This window comes from Stenella coeruleoalba (assembly GCF_951394435.1).
Source record: "Stenella coeruleoalba genome assembly, chromosome: 13".
Taxonomy (NCBI): Eukaryota; Metazoa; Chordata; class Mammalia; order Artiodactyla; family Delphinidae; genus Stenella; species Stenella coeruleoalba.
Window position 1 is genome coordinate 78,920,774 of NC_137159.1, and position 18,876 is coordinate 78,939,649.

Consider the following 18,876-nt stretch of genomic DNA (forward strand, 5'->3'; position numbering starts at 1 on the left):
CCTTCCACTGTTGTTAAGAAGTCCAAGGCTATTATATGGCTTTTTCCTCCCCTTTTTGGAATACTTCAGTACCTTCCCTTCATTTCTAGTGTTCTGAAGTATCATAAGGATGTGTTTTATTCTGAATCTGAATTTATCATTGTTCATTTAAATCGTGTATTTCAACCTGGAAACTCATGTCCTTCAAACTGTTGGGAAATTTTCTTACATTTTTTTCCTGTTAAGTTTCCTTGATAAGTTTATTTGCATGTCCTTTTTTCTCTTTTTTTGCACATTTTAAATTTATTTACTGCTCTTTTTGTTCTTTTTCCCATGTTTTGATCTTTTGTTAAGTGATCTGGGAGATTTCTATAGTTTTATCTTCTAATCCGTATTTTGAATTTAAAATTTATTTTGGCTTTCTTATTTAAATTCCAAGAACTTTTTCTCATTCACTTTCAAACAAAGTAATACCCTGCTCTTGTTTCACAGATGCATAAATTCACTTCTGCACCTTGCATTACCCTTGCCCCACCGTGATCTCTGATTTTTCATATTCTGTTTGTTTGCATCTCTGTTTTTACTGTGAGGACCTTTCCTCCATGTCTAGTGATTCTTGGCCATGAATTTATATCTAAGATACTAAAAGTTGATTGGATGCCTTGTGACAAGCTGAAGGCTTTTCTTTATAGGAGTCCTTGGGAAATTGCCTTATATGTGAGCAGCTAGATTGTCAGTCTTGCTTCAGTTTTGATTTTGGGGGGATAAGGTAATCTTAGATTCTGTGTATTATGTTACAGAAATGTTGGGTGGTTTGTGGTTTGTAGATCCTGATTATTCATCTCTTCTCATTAAGGGTCTAAGTACTGACCCCCAAGAAGGAAAGCAGTTAACCTTGTTACTGGTAAAGCTAAATGGAGACTGTACTAGTAGTTAATACTTCCTTTCCTCAGTCCAGGTTTAGGGAGTCTTCATGTAGGAAGAGTTACAATCACAGCATCTATTTATTACCCATACCTGTACAGATATGACCGCAAGCTCCCTCCCATCCTTCGTGAAGAGCAGCAAGTGTACCTCTGGGAACCGTGGGCCTTCAGTAGGCAACAAAGGGCTAGTAACGTGGATTGTATTAACAATTTTTTAGCAAACTGTCATTACTCATCATTTAAAAACCTCAGCCCAGTGGATATCAGAGTGTCAGTAGTCAAGGTGCTCTTCCCAGAGGGTGACAAGAGATGCAGAATCCTCTTCTTAACAAGCATCTCAGAGAGCAGAAGTGGTGGGGAGTTTCTTCCTTAAAGGGTCTAGGTGGGTAATTTGATGGTCCCTCTGCCCACTTGATGCCCCTTGGTTGTCCTTGAATCATCTAGGTAAAATCATTGACTTCCAACTGACATGTGCAATTTTTAAAAATAAATGTATTAGACTTAGTTCTTCAGTTAGTTCTTCAGTGAGATCAAATAAGCATAAATATCAATTAGAGCTCATCTATTAACTTTTAAATAGTAATTTTCCTACCATGAGGAGAAAGTCATGATATTAATTGAATGATGATATTAAAAGAACATTTTTTATGTAGACATTATAATGAGAGGATGAGTATATTTGTTTTCAAAGAATGTGTAGGCTAAGAAATGCCTCTTGTGTATGTGTGAATGAAAGCTTTTTTTGGCTTCAGATTAATGGTTTCTGATCTAACAGGTTTTTTTTTTTGGTAAACATAAAAAATAGCATGGTACTCTTTTGTTGTTCCATTTATTTTTTAATGATTGTATTTCATAATTATAATTTTCTAAATAATTTGCAATTATAAATTAGCCTAGTATTAAAATATAGGCCTTCAAAATACTTCGTCTGGTTCTCTTTCCTCCTCGCGCCAACTTCGTCAATTCACGTTCTCCCAGTGATCAGTCGTTTATTTTTAGTGGTTAACTGGTTGGTATTTACCAAATGGTTAACTGTGTAGTTTTTCACTATTTAGGAAATTAAATTTTTATACATCTTACCTAGGCAGCACATTTCATCTGGCTGAAAAAAATCTTTAGTCATTATGTTTGTGAATGTCAGTTCACAGAGGAAGAACGCTGTATTCTGAAAATCAGTGACAAATGTTTATTGTAGAGTTACAAAATGATAATTTAAAAAATATTGTTTCTGAATGAGTATGTTAATTGAAGTTATCTCCGATAAATGATCTTTTTTTTTTTTTGAAGGACTTTAAGTGGAATATGCCCTAATTTATCACTCTAGTCCAAGGCCTGAAACTTGGTTTAAAAAGATAGTATAATCTTTGTAAATTGCATGAAATAATTGCCACATAGATTTAGCCCAGGACAGATTGATCATTTTAAAGACAGTGAGTGGGCTTCCCTGGTGGCGCAGTGGTTGAGAATCTGCCTGCTAATGCAGGGGACATGGGTTCGAGCCCTGGTCTGGGATGATCCCACATGCCGCGGAGCAACTAGGCCTGTGAGCCACAACTACTGAGCCTGCGCGTCTGGAGCCTGTGCTCCGCAACAAGAGAGGCCGCGATAGTGACAGGCCTGCGCACCGCGATGAAGAGTGGCCCCCGCTTGCCACAACTAGAGAAAGCCCTCGCACAGAAGCGAAGACCCAACACAGCAAAAATTAATTAATTAATAAACTCCTACCCCAAACATCTAAAAAAAAAATAATAATAATAAAAAAATAAAGATAGTGAGACTTTTGTGTTCAGTTAGGTCATTTTTAATTTTCCAAGTCCAGATAAAGATTTTTATTTAGCTTTCTTATTAAATCCTAAGAATTGCTGGAATTCAGTTGAATCATTGGTTGGAAAGCACCTGAGAGTGTCAGGTACAGTGGTTCTCAGTTGAGAGTCGTCCCTCCAAGGTTGGGACACAGAGTTGCAGAGGGTGGCAGAGGGCTTCTATAGCAGTTGCTTAACCTTTGTAGCAAATCCCTTGCACTTGTATGTGCGTTGTGCCGTGCTGAGTCTGCCCTATCAGCCATGTTTTTATTAGTTTATCATCTTTTTCACGGTAATGTTTCTCCTAGTCCCCCGTCTACTTTTTTCCCGAGAAAGGAAAAAGGAAAAGTGCTTGTTATCTCCACTCCCGGTAGGAATTATCTGTATGATGGCTGTGTACTTCTCTTTCGTTTTAAAATACTGCAGTGGAGGCAGAGTGAATGATGACATGGGAGAAGTCCCCTGAGTATATAGAATCCTAATGGAAAAGTCCTAGGGGAGTCACAGGTGGAATAGATGGGACTAGGAGAAAGCCAACGTGCAGGGCCATGGTTCCTAATTTGTTTCATTGGTTAAAAGAGGAGAAATAAATGATGGCTTTATCGTTTACCACTTCTTTAAAGAAAGACTACAACTGATATATAATTCTTTTTTGCTTTTAGCAGAACTGAACTAAAAGTTCTTAGGAAAATAATTGCCCATATCTCACTAATCTGTAATAGAGAATATTGTTATATTCCAGTATTTTTTATCTTACTCTCTTTTGAGTCATGAAAGATGCTGAATGTGTATAGGAGATAAGACTGACCTTTTATTTGGACAGGGTGATACTGTCATATATTAAATACAAGGGAAACATCACTTTTTTTTTTAAACTTAAGTGAGTTTAGTATTTCAAGTAAAAAGTTACTACTAAAACCTAATTTAAATTCTTTTCTCTTAATCCTTTAGTCAGAAGACAGAGGTAACCACAGCTCTTCATGACATGGTAGACCAACTGGAACACATTCTCAGGTGAGAAAAATGACGATCTTTTGGTTCCATGCTGATTAAGGAGGTCTGTCCGAGAAATGTTACCTTAAATATGCCTAGTGATCATTTCCAGTTTCACCTAATATTTGTTTGACTCTCTTAGGAGTGAATTTTCTTAATAATGAATATAATGCTAGCTTATTTTAGCAGAATGCTACAGTAATGAGAACATGGACTTTGAAGACTAGTAGAACTGTGTTCACATCTAAGGCGTTGTAACTTACTAGCCGTGTGATCTTTGAGCCTAGGGTTTTCTTAGCTCTCATATCTACCTCATGAGATGTGAAATTGATACTAGATAAAGCATTTAAAGTACCTCACACATAGTCGGTAAATAAGAAATATTAGTTCCTTCAGCAGTTATTACATCCATCAGCAAATATTATAACCCCTGACTTTCCTTTTTGGGGTATACTACATTTGATTGACTCTCTGGGTTATATTATATTAGTGACGCTAGCAATATTCTTTACTGTGAAAATGAAGCATTAAACTGTCTCTTTTGGAGACTGAAAATTTCTAATTTGCTATTCAGGAAGTTTAATATTGTTTACTAGTGTTCATTTTTATATGTATATATAATGTGCTTGTGTGTAATTTTTAAATATTTGCATTAAAAATGAAATTTTAGGACTAGTGAACTTTGTTCTTCCAATATATAATTATAGAAATTATAGGTAATGACATCACTTGATAGTGGTAATATGTGAAGTATAAGAATTTGGGAATCTACTAATTTGATGTCCCTCTCTTCTCCCCAGCCTCCCTGAAAAATTGAGCATAGTTTGAACAAAGCTTAATGGGTTAAGTCAGTATAGATTCATTCCTTACAAATCTGCATGGTTTCCTTTTTCTCCCTAATGAACCTGAAAAGAGCTTTCTCAAGGAAATACAATATAATAAACATAATGCATTTCATAAAAAAATATTTCACAATATACGTCATTTATTTCACCATGCGTTCCTGGGTGTAACCATGGGTTGTCTTGATAGTCAAATTATGCTCTCAATACCTCAAGGAAACAGTAACACCCTTTAGGTTTCTGGATGATACCCAGGTCTTTCACTGTTCACCTTAATTTACTAACCTTTTAAAGGAGAACTTTTTTTTTGCGGTTCCACCTCATGGCCATTAATAGTTGATAAATGTTTTAGTGTATGTAATGTCAGGTGACGTGACCCATGGAACTTATATTTATGAAGAGCTAATGAATTTTGTCCAACCTCTCTTTAAGCCCAGTAGTGGTTAATTCATAAATGTGAGACTTGGTGAGACAGAAAAGGTGTATATACAATGCTGATAATTACGGAATAGGATATCTCAAGAAGATCCATATGAGAACAGAAATCTTATTTGTTTGTTTATAGAATGGATTCTTGAGGGAGATTGAGCCTTACGGGGTTTCTGTGGTTTTCCAACCCTAAAATTCTTTGCTTATTGCTTTTCTAGCAGCCTTGCCTATAACAGAATACTCACTAAGGTTGTTAAGAGTTAAAGCTGGGTATTGCAGTTATAGATTTGGCTTATTTTGCTGACTTGATGCTTTTACAGTACAGGAAAATTATAAAAAAAAGATTTTGAGGTAAGGATATGCCAGGCTTTTTAAAAAATGTTAACTTATCCCAAGTATATTGTAATAAAAGTCAGTAGGGGAAATAAGATTTGATATATAATTATTAGCTTTTTTTTGCCGAGAATTAATGTAATGTGTAAAATTTGGTCATTCTTTATGCTACTTTTTTAAAAAATACTTTTAACACCTAAGTGCTACTTATGTGTTTAAGATTCTTAGAGCTTTTTTGTTTGGTAGCAAGACTTATTTAAAAATTTTTCTTTTCACTTACAGTGTGTCAGAGATTTTGGAGAAACATGGACTTGAGAAACCAATTTCGTATGTTAAAAATACTCAGTCTAGCTCAGAAGAGGCACACAAGCTGATGGTTAGATTGACCAGGCACACCGGTCGTAAGTGAGTAATAAAATTAATTGATAATTGTATGTGATTAAGAAAAAGTACTACTTTTTTTCTTTTTCTGACTTCATAGGGTTATAATTGACCAACAATAAATTGCACATATTTAAAGTATAGAATATGATAAGTTTTGGTATATGTATATACCCATGAAGCCATCACCTCGTCAAAATAATGAATGTATCCATCACCCCTAAAAGCTTTCTCTTGCTCATTTATAATCCCCTCCCTCCTTCTGCTTCTCATTACACCCCCATCCCCTCCCCAGGCTATCACTGATCTATTTGCTGTCTCTACATCGTCCTTTGCATTTCCTAGAATTTTATGGAAATGGAGTCATAACAGTATGCACTTCGTTTGTTTGTTTGGCTTCTTTAACTTAGCATAATTACTTTGTGATTCATCCATGTTGTATCATGGATCCGTAGTTTATTCCATTTTATTTGTTGACTAGTATTCTATTGATGGATTTATTGCACTTTGTTTATCTGTTCACTTGTTGATGGACATTTGGTTTATTTTGAGTCTTGGCTTTTACAAATATAGCTGCTATGAATATTCATGTACAAGCCTTCATATGGACATGCGCTTTCATTGCTTTTGGATAAATCCATGAGAGTGGAATGGCAGGATCATATCGTAGGTGGATGGTTAACTTTTAAAAAAACTGCCTAACTGTCTTCCAAAGCATTTGTACCATTTTATTTTTTAATCAGTCTTTTAGGAGCGTTCCAGTTGCTCTACATGCTTGTCAGTACTTGCTGTGGTCAGTCTTTTAAAGTTTAGTGATTTTACTAGGTATGTTGTGGTATCTAATTTTGGTTTTAATTGCTTTCTCCAGTGAGTAATAACGTTGAGCATCTTTTTATGTGATTATTTGACATCAGTGTATCTTCTTAGATCATTTTAAAAATTGGGCTCTTTACTGATTTTGAGAGTTTTCTTATACATTCAGGATACAAGTCCTTATTAGATATACGCTTTGCAAAGATTTTCCCCTATCTATGCCTTATCTTTTCATTCTCGTACCTGTGTCTTTTGAAGGGCGTACTTTATAAATTTTGATGAGGTCCAGCTTATCAATTTGTTCTTTGTTGATTGTGCTTTTGATGTCATGTTAAGAAACTTTTGGCACAAAGATTTCCTCCTGCCATTTTTAGTAAAATTTTTAGTTTTACAATCAGTTTCATGGCCCATTTTGAAAGTCTATTTTTGTTTATTGTTCAAGGTATAGATTATTTTTTTTTAATATCTGAATATTGCAGCATCATTTGTTGAAAAGACTGTTCTTTCTGTACTGAATTGCATTTGCATCTTTGTTGAATATCAGTTTTCCATATTACGGGGGCCTATTTTGGGGTCCTTTATTTTGATCCATTGATCTGTTTGTCTATCATTCCTCTAATAACCATCCTGTATTAATTATTATGGATTTATAGTAATTCTTAAAATTATTGTAGATTTATAGGAAGCCTTAAAATTCTCTCTTTATCTCTGTCTCTTTCAACAGTTTAGTTATTGATTTATGTGCCTTATGTTCCCTTCAAAATCATAAGCTTATCTAAGGCAAGTGCTACAGTCACCAAACATCTAATTTGGAACCTTACATATCATTGGCCCTCTCTCAGTAATTACTAAATGAATAATTTAGGAGGTGTTGACAATTTAAGTCTTAAACTTTCTTTACAGCTATAAAAGCTTTTAGGGGTCAATATTTCCCATCATGTTGGCTCTAGTCAAGAACCTACTCTTCAGTAAGAAAGCCTCACTGTTGCTGCTAGATTACCTGCTGTCCTTCCATTGAATCCCTCAAATACTTCTAAAGTCCTTGCAGTTAATTTCTGCTTATGGCATTCTACTTACTGTGAATATGTAAGAGAATACGGCCTCTTTTTTCAAGGTAGTCAACTTGAAATGAATCTTAATTATTCATATATGCTACTATGGCTTGGTCTTTAACACCTATCAAATTTTCTTATGCATATTCTAAATGGTGGCAGATTTCACTGACTGTCACAAATCAGGTTTTACTATCTTGAGTGCAATACTATTTCTCGCTGGAAAATACACCTCCATTCCAAAGCTGTAACTAATACATCATGTTTGTGTTCAGGTATTTCCCTGTCAATTTGCACACCTCTTGTATAGTGCCTCCAGGTTCTTCTCTTGGTTCTTATTTACTGCATGTATTCTAAAAAGACCTTTGGAAATAATGTCTTATAATTTATTTTAATTAGAACCTGTACTTAAGGCTAGCCATGTGTGAGAAAACATTAATACCATCTGTCCCAGTGTTGCTGGCTTCTAGAAGAACAGCTGGGCTGCGAGAACTTGAATTCAGCTAGACAGTGCCCAGGTCTGATTTTATGAAGCTGGTGCAAGATGGACACTCACTTTTTCAAACATTTTGCTACTTTACTGCCTGCGAGCCAAATTTGAAAGAGTCTTTTAATTCTTTGAAGCCCACCCAAAGAGTTCACATACCAAGGTCTAACTAATGGAAACACTTCAGGGATTATCCTTGAAGACTTGCAAATATATCAGTTTGTTTTGTGTATTTGTATGCTGGAAAAAAAATGTATTCTCTTAAGCTTTAATACATATCAGAGAGAAATAATTGTTTATTTTGTGTAGCAAATAGAAAATGCTATAAGCAAATGAAGCATATGGTTATCAAAAATTTTAGGTGAAAAAAATTCCTGAAGACTAGAATTTTTGTAGGAAAGATCCCAAATGCATAATTTTTCCATAGCAATACTATTAAACACAGTCTATTTGCCCTGTTTTTAATGCATAAGAAAGAAAATGACGTGTGGAAAAGGAACACCCAGTTGGTATTTGACAAACAGAAAACAAAACCAAACCTACCCTTTTCAAACAATGAGATTCATGATTATGTAGAACTTCAAGACTAGAAAATAAACATAAATGATGATTCCAAACTCACATATATTCAACAAAGATGAACTTTTGAGAGAGGTAGAGAGAATTACAGCACATTCTCCCTCCTACTAGACAATATTAGTGGTTGTGTATGTGACTACAGAAAAACAAACAGATGTGTTTGTGACTTCCAGATTTATTCATTCACACTTGTTGAATGCTCCTTTGTACCAGAAAAATATGGGGAGTGTCTTTTCATACATTCTAGTTTAAGTTAATTATCATAATATACAAAAAAGGAAACTGAAGCTCAAAGAAATTTATTCAAATCCATACAGGTAACTGAGCTTGTTTTTATACTCAGGAAAAATTTTGTTTCATTGTCTGTGTTTTTTCAAAATTAATCTCATCCCTTCCTTATCATTTTTTGAGATTCTCTTTAAGTGAGAAAGCTGAAATTCAAGAATGTTAAATATAGTCACGCAGCTAATATGTGACTCTCTGTGACATTGTTAACAACACCGTTTCCCCTGTTGTAGGAGAATCTGAACTACTGATTCTTTAACTCTGTAAGTCTGGATACTACCATGAAATGGTATTTGATCAACTAGATAGTGTAGGCCTCACTACTTCATCTCTGACTGGTAAATTGCTCCTAGAGGAACTGTGTAAATGAACTAGAAAGCCTGGTAGGGGCTTGAAGCTTTGGCTTTCCCATGTGTGGTCACTGGCTTATCCTTGAGGGGACCCTGAAAACTATGCCAATGGAATTGTTACAAAAGGTGTCAGCTCGGTGCTTTGTGACCACCTAGAGGGGTGGGATAGGGAGGGTGGAAGGAGGGAGATGCAAGAGGGAAGAGATATGGGGATATATGTATCTGTATAGCTGATTCACTTTGTTGTACAGCAGGAACTAACTCACCATTGTAAAGCAGTTATACTCCAATAAAGATGTTAAAAAAAAAAAGGTCCTGACTTTTGTGGGGAATGAAGCTCCTTCCTAAGCCAGATAGGAACTGCAGCTACCTTACAGGGCTTGTCGTACCTGGGCTGGCACCTGGGCTGTCGCCTGGATGGGAGAGAACCCCCGCAGTGCTCTACCCCAGGCTCTGTGGACTGCCGCATGGAGTCCCACTGAGAGGAACCACTAGGGCTGCCGGCTGGCCAGCTGTGCTTCCCGCCTCCAGACTCATGCTAGGTGTGGCCCCTGCTGCCCTCTGGGTCTGCATGTGTGGTTGAAATTAAGAACACACCCTGCTGGCAACTGCAGAGTGATGAAGATGGAATTTGAAACTCATTCTCCTGTCTCCAAGTGCTTTTTCTGCTATATCACAGCTGCTTTATCTTACTTTACCGTGTGCTTTATTTTACCTTAGAAACTCATAGCTGTTTACCTTTGCCATTATCAGTTTTGTGTCTAGGCAGCCTACGGCAGAGGCAGCTCTGGCAACATTTCTGGCATTGATGCGTCGCTGCCCAACTTTTCCCTCTATCTTTTTTTTTTGCGGTACGCGGGCCTCTCACCGTTGTGGCCTCTGCCTTTGCGGAGCACAGGCTCCGGACGCGCAGGCTCAGCGGCCATGGCTCACGGGCCTAGCCGCTCCACGGCACGTGGGATCTTCCCGGACCGGGGCACGAACCCGTGTCCCCTGCATCGGCAGGCGGACTCTCAACCACTGCACCACCAGGGAAGCCCTTCCCTCTATCTTTAATCAAAGTTTTTTTCCCTGGAAATTCAAATGAGATCTATTTCTCTTGATCATGTGGGAGCTGCGTGGCATATAGAATAGTGGTACCAATTTTTTTTACTTTTGACTAATTGAAGAGAGCAATTTCATGAATTATTTTCTTTTTTACCCCCAGGCAGCCTCCTGTCAGTGAGTCTCATTGGAGAATGTTGCTGCAAGACATGTTAACTATGCAGCAGAATGTTTACACCTGTCTAGACTCTGATGCTTGCTATGAGGTAACTCTACATATGTAAATATTTCCTTTTAATTTTGTAATTTTGGTTGCTACATTTTGTTGATTGGACACAAGATGATGACCATAAGCTTCACTGTAAGTAATAGGATTGAATTATTGAATCATATTCAATAGCTGGTAACTGAGCGGTGCTTTAGTTTGAGCACTTGCATACATAACTTCTTCTTTGTTCATTGCAACACCATTTATTTAGTGGGTTAATTCTCAGCTGGAAAACTCCGAATCGTACTTGGATCCTCTCTCTTCCATAGTTTTGGTGGTCACTAAAATTTGCTTCATGTGCCTGAGAAAAGTCTTTCAAATCTGTCCTCTCTTCACCTCTGCTAAATGGTTGTAATCTCCAAACTTGTTTCCCTACTTCCATATCTCTTCCTCATTTACACGGAAGAGAGTATTCTTCTAAAACAGACCTTTTCATGACACTCCCCTTCTTAAAATGCGCTGCTATATAAAATAGATAAAATACCGTATCTACAGTTAGAAAGTAACCGTATTCCTTAGCCTGGCATAGAAAGCCACGGCAGATTCCAGCCACCCTGTCTGTTCTCGCCTCTGACGCTCGCTGCCATGTGCCCTGTGCTCCAGCGGTGCCAAATCTGTCATGAATTCCTCCACTCACGATGCTGTTTCCTGTTTCTGTGACTTTGTACACATTATTCCCTTTGCCTGGAGTATATTCCTCTTTTTTAAACTTGAAAATTGTTGATAACTTTTAGGATTCAGCTCCCTAATCATGCCCTTTAGGATGCCTTCCTTTGTCCTTTGATATAACTTCTCTCTATTACAGCCTTTCTTTCCGATGCGATGACTTGTTTGTTTCTGTGTGTGTTTCTTCCCTTTGGTCATTAGCTCCTAGGTAGGCATTATCATATCATGTTCATCCTCAGCTACCCCAGGGCATATTATAGTGTCTGGAGCATAAAGGATACTTAAGGATGGTGAGTTGACTAGGAGTGTAATTTAGGAGAATTTAATCCTTATTTTGGAAGGTGTGTGTATTACCACCAAATTACTCATGCTTTGTATGGAAAAAGGATCCAGCTAACCCACCTTTAATGAGATACAGTTTAAAAGAGGGTTCCCATTTGAATTTGCCTATCAAACAAACAGATCAAAATTGTAGAATATTTCTTGTGTTGCTCTGCTCTGACATCACGAAGCATAACCCGTTGATAAAATGAGAGTTATAAAATAGGTCTCTGTTTTGTGAAATTGGTTGGTATTTTAATTTAAGGTAGTTTTAACAGAAGAGTGCTAATATAGACTGTTGAGAAATGAATGGTTTTATATTTGAACTTCAGGTTTTTATGTGCTTGATGAGTGTAAACTTTATATTGATGATTACACTCGCAGACCACGTACAGCTGCCAGAAACTTCACCTTTGTATCTAAAGCAAAACTTGAAATTCAGTTTCAGGAGAAAATAATCTATATGCACATGGGGTCCAAAATCTTACTGTCATTAGTAACACTGCTTGAAGTAGTGTTTTTAAAGTGGGAGTAGCGTTATTTCCTGGTATTTTCTGACTCTGATTGAAAAATTAGCATTAAGTATATCACACTTGAACTCGCTCCTGTGTAGAGTAGTCTATCATAACAACTTGACGTAGTAAATTGTTCTAGTTATATTTTAACCTTTGCATTAGGCCTTGATATTTTAATGACTTCGCGCCGTTAGTCTTTCTCCTTTGAGAAAACATTTGAAAGCATATTATAACTGTCCTGAACCGATTCTAGAAGATAATACAGATTTGGCAAACTTACATTTTAAAATATTTTAGTGATGTTTAAATTATGCTATATTGTCTTACTGACCTGTGGCCACTGTATTAGGTTTTGCTGTCATTGGAAAATGATTTTAAATCTCATTGGCATAATTTTGATAAGGTGCAAGATTTCTCTACAGCCTGTAGAGCAGAAATCTATATTGTTCATTTCAGCAAAACCTTGAAAATAGTAGAGTGAGTGAATTTTATTTTTTAGTATTGGGCATTGACTCTTTATGGCTTACCTGAATAAACCAAAGGAATAGAGAAATTGTTACATCTAAGTCACTCTGGTCGCATGGAGCGAGCCATTTTCACCTGTCATATAAGCGATTAGGGTTACTCGCTGATAATTCGCTTTCTGTCACAGTATGGATTATATAGCAGATCTCTCATAGGTATTAGTAATTTTATCCTTATCAGTCATTTTAGGAAACACCTGTCTAAAAATGTCTTCTCCAGAAGCCTAGAAACAAGTGAAAATAAGGGGGTCCTATGAAAACTGGGTAGCCTTCGTAATTATAAGGAAACTCTTGCTTCTCCATGAAATCTACTTTTTATCTGTTCTTTTTCTGTGTTATCCTCATCCAACAGTGGCATGATAGGAAAGAACATTCTTGTTGAAGTTCTTGTGCTATTTATATATTGATGCTATTAGTGTGGGTTTAAAGGGAGCTCTTTAATAGGACTTTTTTGGAGTAAGTAGATAACCTCAATTATGGAATAAATTTTATGTTAATTGATGCTATTAGTTGCCTTGTAAAATACAATGACATTTGCATAACTGCCTTCCATCAGAGGCTTTTGTTTTATTTAAATAGTTTTTAAATTGCAGATTAGAAAAAAATATTATGTGGTGTATTGTAATTCTAGTGACTAGGTGTAAGTAGAACATTTGTAGCTTGGGTGTTTAGTTTATAAGACTGACTTCAGATGCTTTAAACAGTCATTAATCATGTGTACCATATTCAAAGATTTTCTTTTAAAAAATTGAAATGTTATAAATACTTTAAGCAGAGTGTGGACAGTGTGTCTAATGGGTCCTGTTTTTAATAAGTATGAACTTTGGATATTTTACTCAAGTATTTGTTGTAACACATTAAAATATTATGCTTACCATTGGTTTGTTCAGTTAAATTGTTTCTTCTTCCTAAAAGGGGGATTTTTTTATTGACATGACATTCACATAACATAATACTAACCATTTTAAAGTGTGCTTCATTGTCATTTAGTACATTCATAAATATTGTGCAACCTCTACCTATAGGATGGATGTATTTTTTAAAATTTATTTCACTTGGATATCAGAGCCTCCATTGTGTCAAGAACTGAGTCCTCCCTCTTTAAGCACTAACTCCAGTTTCTTCTTTTCCCCAGATATTTACAGAGAGCCTTCTGTGTTCCAGTCGCCTTGAAAATATCCACCTGGCTGGGCAGATGATGCACTGCAGTGCATGTTCAGTAAATCCACCGACTAGTGTAGCCCATAAAGGAAAAACCCAGTACAGGGTCAATTATGAAAAAAGCATTGACTTGGTTTTGGCTGCCAGCAGAGAGTACTTCAATTCTTCTACCAACCTCACCGACAGCTGCATGGATCTGGCCAGGTAGAGGAACTCTGTATTCTCCGTAAGAGGGAGGGGGGGACGTCAGAATATACAAACTTCATTGTTGGTTTTATCCTCTACCTCACAAAATATGTTATCACAAGTACAGATTGACTCGACTCTATGGGGCACCGTTATTTATTGCTTGAATATAGAATGAAAACTTAATTACGTCCTAAGTATTCATCAACTCTCTTGTGACCCTTTTTCTCTAGCACACTTTCCCACGGTCATTCTAGGTGATTATCCATAAGGTTATACTTTTCTTCTGTTGGAAGAGATTCAAGTGGTAGCCAGCAAGTTCAAGTTCTGGAAAATTTCAGCACATTAGGTCGTGTCTGTATGCTTTACATGGCTTCCGCTCTGATTAGATGATAAAGCTCAGAAGTCCCTTCCAGGGGAAAATTTCTGGACTCTGAATTCTGTTCCTCTCTTAGCCTGTTGTACAGGAAAGTTTGTGTTCCTCTTTTTCCTATTGATTCTTAGGAGCTGTTTTTTTGCGTATGGGACACGTGCCCTTTGCCTCTCTTAATGGTTAAACTGTGTTGCCAAGTTTTAATAATGTACAGTTTATCTTTCAAATGGCTCTTTTGAATTTTTAAAAAACTCGGTTGTTATTCTTTTTTGTCTTTTGTGTCATCCTTTGAAAGACCTTTAATTCCCAAGATCATTAAAATAGTTTTTCGTATTGTTTTTTTTTACTACTTTGGTGGTTTTATTTTTGCATGGAAATTTTAGGCCCATTTGGAATTTATTTTGATGTAAAGATTGTGCTAGTTGTTTAGAGTTACTTTTCCCCTCAAATAACTGGTAGTTGTTTCAACTCTAGCAAAACTTAAAGGTAACTTTTTTCCCCCAGTGATAACTTATCACAGAAAGAATCATGTTTTCTCAAACCATGTTATTGAACTTGACAAAGTTGTTTAAAATAGTTAGTAAACTTGTTCCTTCTCTCCCAAGGGATAGTATTTCTATTTCAGATGATGAAAATATCAAATAGAACAACTGGGAGTTGTGTTTGACCTAAATCTTTTTGACAGATGCTCCTAGAGATCATTTTTGAAACTACACAGTACTTGCAGTATTTGCCTTTCATCCACCCCCTTTTCTCCTACGAGGACACACCTTCGTTTAGAAAAGATGTCATATGTGTGTAATGTGGCACCAGACTGATTGAGCCCTGTGGGCCCAGATGTATTTAATTGTTTACAGTTTTATTGAAATAGAAAATAGCCCATCCATTCTTATTGATTAAATTACTATTTATTTACTAGGTTTTTTTTTTTAATTGAGGAAGCAGTACATCCACAAGATAAAATATTTAAAAATACACAAAAGATAGATATGGAAGATGTCTTTCTCCTCATTCGAGTTCCTCTAACTTTATCCCTCAGTTATATTTTTAATCAGTTTCCTGTGTATCCTTCTGGAATATCTTATTAAAAGTTACTCCCTTCTTTCTTAAATCACAAATAAGTGTATACTACTTGTACCTATCTTTCTGTGTCTTGTTTTATTCACTTACGATCTATATTGTGGGTTTTTCCATGTGGATACATATAGGTTTGTTTCATTCCTTTTTGATGGTTGTAGACTATTTGACTTTTATACAATTTATTTAATTAGTTCCTGATTTAGTGTATTTTATTTTAACAAGACTGCGGTAGTGAACATCCATAATTATGTCTGGGCATGTGAGAGCCTGTCTGTAGTATAAATTCCTAGAACTGGGATTCCTGGGTTCAAAGTGCGGTTAGAATTTTGGTAGATGCCACAAATAGGTTGTATACTGTTTGTCCTTGAACCAGTAGTAAGTATGTGTTAGTGCTCATCTGATTTAAATCCCCAAAGTTTGCAAGAGCAAGCTAGGCCTATATCTGTCGCTTGGTCATGTAGTTAGATCCTGGGGCCTAGATATTTTCATGTGATGGTCCATGATTTTAGCATTGTTAGCTCTTCATGGCCTGATCTCTACCTGTCTTTCTAGTCTCATGCCCCACTGTTCCTCTCCATGCACCTTTCAGAAAATAGGTTTATTGTTAACTACAATATTTATTAAGTATACTTTCTCTGAATTTAAAAAAATTTGCTTCAAATACTCCATAGGTATCACAAATTCGTAGATTATCAAATCACTTTCATCTATATTTATCTCAGTACTACATCACCAACTGATTGTTTCTGATCAGAAAAATGTCTCTTGTGCAGTTTCTTAGGTTATTCCTTTTCCTTTGAGAGACAAAATTGTGATCGAATCAAGACATTTCTGTTTTCCTTAAAAGAATAACTGGAAATTAACTGTATTCCTTCTGTTTTTTTTAATTTTTTTTACATGATCATTATCTTTTGAGTCAACAGTGAACAGAACACTAAACCCAGAGCTAACGTATCTTGCTTTATACTGTGATACCTTACGTACCATCAGCATAACCCTGCGCAAATTGCTTCACCTCTGAGCTTCAATTTTGGCTTCCTTAAAAAGCAGATGGTGATATTTGCCTGTCTCACAGCCTTGCTGTGAGGATTAAATAAGATATCAGAAAGCCTCTAGCAGAATACCTGGAAGGAACTTGGTTTTTGATAAATGTGTTGGATCTCTATGTTGTTGATCATAGAAAGGCAACTTAGCTGAACATATGTTACTTTTCCTTTTTAAAAATGAATTTCTCCTAGGTGCTGCTTACAGCTGATAACAGATAGACCTGCTGCCATTCAAGAGGAGCTAGATCTTATCCAAGCCCTGGGGTGCCTCGAAGAATTTGGGGTAAAGATTCTGCCTTTGCAAGGTGAGTTTTCTATTTAGTGTTGCACTATTATTAACTCATTTTGCATTAGTTCACTCGTGTTCCTTTTTAGGTTTTTTTTTTTGTTTTTTTTGTGGTACGCGGGCCTCTCACTGTTGTGGCCTCTCCCGTTGCAGAGCACAGGCTCCGGACGCGCAGGCTCAGCGGCCATGGCTCACGGGCCCAGCCGCTCTGCGGCACGTGGGATCTTCCCGGACCGGGGCACGAACCCGTGTCCCCTGCATCAGCAGGCGGACCCTCAACCACTGCGCCACCAGGGAAGCCCCCTTTTTAGGTTTTTAACTAAAGAGTACTTTTGGTCATTTAGTCCATTAGCAATAGATTCTGCCCTCTGTCCCATTTTTCAATAACAGTACAGCCGTGAGGCTATTGGGTAAAAACACAAATAGAAATTGGAGAATATGGATGAGAGTTTCAGGTTTACATCAGTTTTGGATTGCAATTTATTTATTTGTTTCAGTTGCATAGATTTAGAATTAGCTATAAATGATAATAGTTTATTTGTTTTTATGCTTACTGTAGAATATTCTTTAATTAAACAGATTTTTTTTTTTTTTTTTAAGCAGCGGGAATGACAGGAAGTTGTTGTTCAGAATTAAATTACTAGCAATTTGTTAACATTGCTCCAGTTCTTTTACCTAAAGGTAGAAGTCACGTTAGTACCAACTCAAACAACCCTGCTGTCCTATCAGGACAGTGGGTGTCTCCCAGTGTCCTGAACCTTACCTGATAAGAAGGAGGTGGATTTTCAATCCCGGACCTCATTGCCCTAAATGAAGTGGGTATGCTTGGCGATTACTGGTATGCTTGGCTAGTTTCCATGCAATCTCTTATCTTTATTCTTAAAAAAAAATTACGTTTACTATTTATTTTTTATTGAAGTATAGTTGATTTACAGTGTTGTGTTAGTTTCAGGTGTACAGCAAAGTGCTCTTACCTTTGTTCTTAACTCTGGAAACGTTTGGAATTGGGAGTGGGGAAGGCATAACTAAGTTCCTTTCATCTCTCTGTTTTTTGATAAATTTTCATCAGAATTGTGTGTGTATCTCTCTTTTTCTTTTTTAAACTTCTAGTATCTTCGGTCAGTGATAGCCTGTTAAAGGTTCCTTGGTGTCTTTGTCTTCTGAGGTGCTTTGAGTCAGGTGGATCTTAGGGAATATGAGGCAGGAGAGACATTCTCATGTTTTCATGTGGATTTCCACTGCAGTTTTACTAAAGATTAAAGTTCTGCTTGTCAGACAAATTTATTAGACTTTTAAAAGGTAATATTACTATTACCTTGAATATCTTTGATTGACAGTAGTTTGTATGTGATTTATAAATAGCCGGCAACATCTGAAACAACTGTGTTCAAGGTGACTGTTAAATCACTAGAAAATTCTATTCACTCGCACCATTCATGTAATTTTTGAGCTCAGAGCTTCTTAAAATTGTGAGGATTAATCAGAGTTACCAAAAAGCATTTTCAGTTTATTCTCAAATATCTTAAATTATTAACCACCTCCCTCGAAACACTTATATTTTTAATTGAGGATTTCAGTCATGAGAGAGTCCAGAGCACTGTGAAACTTTTGTCTTTCTTATATCTCTTGTTAGGTCAAGTCATTATAGCTTTGACTTTGTGTGTGTGTATATTTTAGCTAGTTATTTAATTCAAGCAGATTGATAGAATACAAAAAATGGTTTCCCAAATGCTATTAAAGTTTGAAAATTACGTTGCGCTCTGATTTTTCTTCGGTGCTCAATTAGCAATATTTGCACATCAGCTGATGGGTTTCAATATCTGCAACCAAACTGTAGGTTCTGAGAAATTTCCTGACTGAGGAGAATCTTAAGGAAGACTTTGCTTTCATGTTTTGACAGCTTTTCAGTTTGATGTATTAATTTGGAATTTCCTATTAGAGTGGCTTCTGGATGTGGAGATGGAATATTCTTTTTGTGTACTGTTTGTTGTATTTATGTCACAAATATAATTTAGGTTTTAGTATTCATCAGTAATATTGGATGAACAAAGTTACTTGATATTTAAAGATTTATGGTCCAGGTATTTTTTATTGTAGTCAGTGTACAGTAGTTCATTTTGTCACTTTGCTTTGTTTTGAAGCCTTCTTTGCCTAC

The 18,876-nt window shown here is 36.3% G+C and overlaps 1 protein-coding gene across 3 annotated transcripts in view; it reads left to right on the forward strand.

Moving 5' to 3' along the window:
• Positions 1-18,876, forward strand: part of NBAS (NBAS subunit of NRZ tethering complex) — a 340,369-nt gene that overhangs the window by 151,266 nt on the left and 170,227 nt on the right. For all 3 annotated transcript variants that reach the window (XM_079940671.1, XM_079940670.1, XM_079940672.1), the window contains 5 exons: positions 3,659-3,721; positions 5,587-5,709; positions 10,459-10,561; positions 13,725-13,954; positions 16,628-16,740. In XM_079940671.1, coding sequence (XP_079796797.1) covers positions 3,659-3,721; positions 5,587-5,709; positions 10,459-10,561; positions 13,725-13,954; positions 16,628-16,740 — 632 coding nt within the window. The remainder of the gene's footprint in view (positions 1-3,658; positions 3,722-5,586; positions 5,710-10,458; positions 10,562-13,724; positions 13,955-16,627; positions 16,741-18,876) is intronic.